Raw genomic sequence first — 3,049 nt, forward strand, 5'->3', positions numbered from 1 at the left:
GAAACTTTGCGCGCGGTGTCGCCGGACCATTCACTTTGAATGATTGTGTGCATCACAAACGATTCTTCTGATTTACGCGCATGGGATGAGTTTGATAATTCAAATTTTGGTCTCAAGGCATGGGCACATTCACTTTGAACGCGCGCGGCGCCGCCTGACCATTCACTTTGAATGATTATGTGCATCGCAAACGATTCTTCTGCTTTACGCGCATGGGATGAGTTTGATAATTCAAATTTTGGTGGAAATTTCCCTGGCTACGTCATTGCATAATTTAACATCACTTGCTAATTTGGGCACACAAAAGAGCATACAGCAGACAGACCACACTTACTGAATCGAGCAGTTTCAGTAATTACACACAGCGAGTTGACCTAAACATTGCTCTAACAAAAGACCAGCATTAAAAACAAAGCCTAAGTACGCACAATTAAAAAATCCGCCGGCGCACCGGCCTATGCATCGCCGGTGTGAGATGAGACGTCAATGACTTGTCCTAGCGACATGCCGCCGTTGGTGGACTCCGCGTCCCCCCTGCTGAAGTCGACCGCGTCCGCATCCTCGTCCTCGGTGCCGCCCTCAAGGTTGTAGTACTCGTAGTAGTGGCTATGCCAGAGCTCGCGTTCATACTCCACTGCCGATTCCTCGACAGACAGACTCTTCTCTACCTCGACCTCGGCCATGCGCAACTCCTCCTCCCGGCGCTCCTCGATCTCCGCCGCTTCTTGCATCTCCAGCTCCCGCCCGGCGACCTTATGAGGAAGCAGGTGCTCCATGGCCACCGCCGCCTTTTCAGACATGGGTTGCATGCTGGAGTCCAAGGTGGCCTGGAATATCTTGGCGTGTGCATCCTCGATCTTGGTGTGGATGGTCTTGACCCGGGCCAGGGCGACATCAGCGGCACGGCTAGCAGCTCGAGCGCTCTCGGCTTTTGCAGCCGCCGTCGCAGCAGCAGCTGTAGCTGTCTCGGCTGCTGCCGGTGCCCTGTCGGCTACTGCAGACGCCCTCTCGGTGGAAGTGGCCGCGCTCAATGCGGATGCGGCAGCACTCTCGGCGTAGGTGGTGGCGCTCTCGGCGCAGGCGGCGGCGCTCGTGGGGGACGCGGCCATCGTACGGGCCTTCATGAAGCGTTTCCACGACGTCATCCTTGCAAGAAGGGGGTGCAGGAATGGGGATCGGGATTCGTGGATTCGGGGGTTGCCGGCACTAGAGCAGACGAGCCGACGAAGCTTAAGGAGGGAGACTTAAATAGACCCAGATATTTTCATCGCAAACGTTTCCTAGAAAACAACTGTGTGTGATGTTCTAGATATTTTTTATTAGTTGTGAAAGATGAATTTGGAATAAAGTGCCAACGGATGGTGTTTTAAATGAATGAGAATTTTTTTAGTACTAATACAACTGTCATGTCAAATTTTGGAAAATTTCAGGGGTCATTTGACCTTCTAAGACATTTAAGTGATTTTCTAACCATTTAATGACCGTAATTGAAATTTGAACTACATGTACATGCAACAGCTAACAATAACGATTTGAAAACACATATTTCGTGTACTTGTGTGTGATTTAATTCCATGTGCAGTAAATTGGAAGGAATTTTCAAACATATTGGTCTAATGGCTATGACACAATTAAGCATGGTGTGACATGCCATTTTAATTCCAAAATATTAAAAAAATCAGAAACATATGAAACCTTGGTTGATGTAATGTCTTGCCACCAAGATGATGTGGTAAAAAAATTGGCATGTTTGACCAAAGTTTGGACACACACCCCTCACAAACCGGAGCAATTCACTAGAAGACTCGTGGTTCTGAGAGAGAACAATGCATGTTTGATGACGAACAGGAGATATCTTCCTCTTACGACCTTCAAATTTTTTCTACGTCTAACATGCACTACTACAACTGTAATGTGAAATTTTTGAAAATTCTAGGGGTCGTTTGACCTTTTAAAGACATTTAAGTGATCTTATAGCCATTTAATGACCGTAATTCAAATTTGAACTATATCTGCATGCAACGTGTAACCGAAATGGTTTGAAAAATCACATTTGTGTACTTGTGTGCGAGTTAATTCCATGTGCAGTAAACTAGAAGGAATTTTCAAACATATTTGTATCATGATATGGACACATATGCATGAATACGTATGCATGGAGTGGCATGGAATTTTAATTCCAAAAAAAATCAGAAACACATGAAACCTTGGTTGATGTAATGTCATGCCACCAAGATGATGTGGTAAAGAAATTGGCATGTTTGACGAAAGTTTGGACACACACCCCTAACAAACCAGAGCAACTCACTAGAAGGTTCGTGGTTCCGAGAGGGAACAATGCATGTTTGATAACGAACGGGAGATAGCTTCCTCTTACGGCCTTCGAATTTTTTCTACATCTAACGTCCACTACTACAACTGTAATGTGAAATTTTGGAAAATTCTAGGGGTCATTTGCCTTTTAAAGACATTTAAGTGATTTGCTAACCATTTAATGACCGTAATTCAAATTTGAACTACAACTACATGCAACGCCTAACCAAAACGTTTTGAAAAATCATATATGTGTACTTGTGTGCGAGTTAATTCCATGTGCAGTAAATTAGAAGGAATTTTCAAACATATTGGTCTCACGACATTGACACATGCATATGTATGCATGGAGTGACATGGCATTTTAATTCAAAAAATAGAAAAATGATGAGAAACACATGAAACCTTGGTTGATGTAATGTCATGCCACCAAGATGATAAAGAAATTGGCATGTTTGACGAACGTTTGGACACGCACCCCTCACAAACCGGAGCAACTCGCTAGAAGGTTCGTGGTTCCGAGAGGGAACAATGCATGTTTGATGACGAATGGGAGATAGCTTCCTCTTACGGCCTTCAAATTTTTTCCTACGTTTAACGTGCACTAATACAATTGCATGTGAAAATTTGGTAAATTTCAAGGGTCATTTGACCTTTTAAAGACATTTAAGTAATTTTCTAACCATTTAATGACCTTAATTCAAATTTGAACTACATCTACATGCAACGCCTAACC

The 3,049-nt window shown here is 43.9% G+C and overlaps 1 protein-coding gene across 1 annotated transcript; it reads right to left on the reverse strand.

The window, feature by feature from the left end:
• Window positions 1-455: 455 nt before the first annotated feature.
• On the reverse strand, window positions 456-1,145 carry LOC147958900 (uncharacterized). The gene has a single exon (XM_087532356.1). The coding sequence runs from the start codon at window positions 1,143-1,145 to the stop codon at window positions 456-458; it is 690 nt and encodes a 229-aa protein (XP_087388482.1).
• Window positions 1,146-3,049: the final 1,904 nt, after the last annotated feature.

Source organism: Triticum urartu, chromosome 7A, assembly GCF_056163025.1.
Source record: "Triticum urartu cultivar PI428250 chromosome 7A, HENAU_Tu73, whole genome shotgun sequence".
Classification (NCBI taxonomy): domain Eukaryota; kingdom Viridiplantae; phylum Streptophyta; class Magnoliopsida; order Poales; family Poaceae; genus Triticum; species Triticum urartu.

Coding starts and splice junctions, on each gene's coding strand:
- LOC147958900 (XM_087532356.1), bottom strand. CDS start 1,145: ATGACGTCGTGGAAACGCTTCATGAAGGCCCGTACGATGGCCGCGTCC.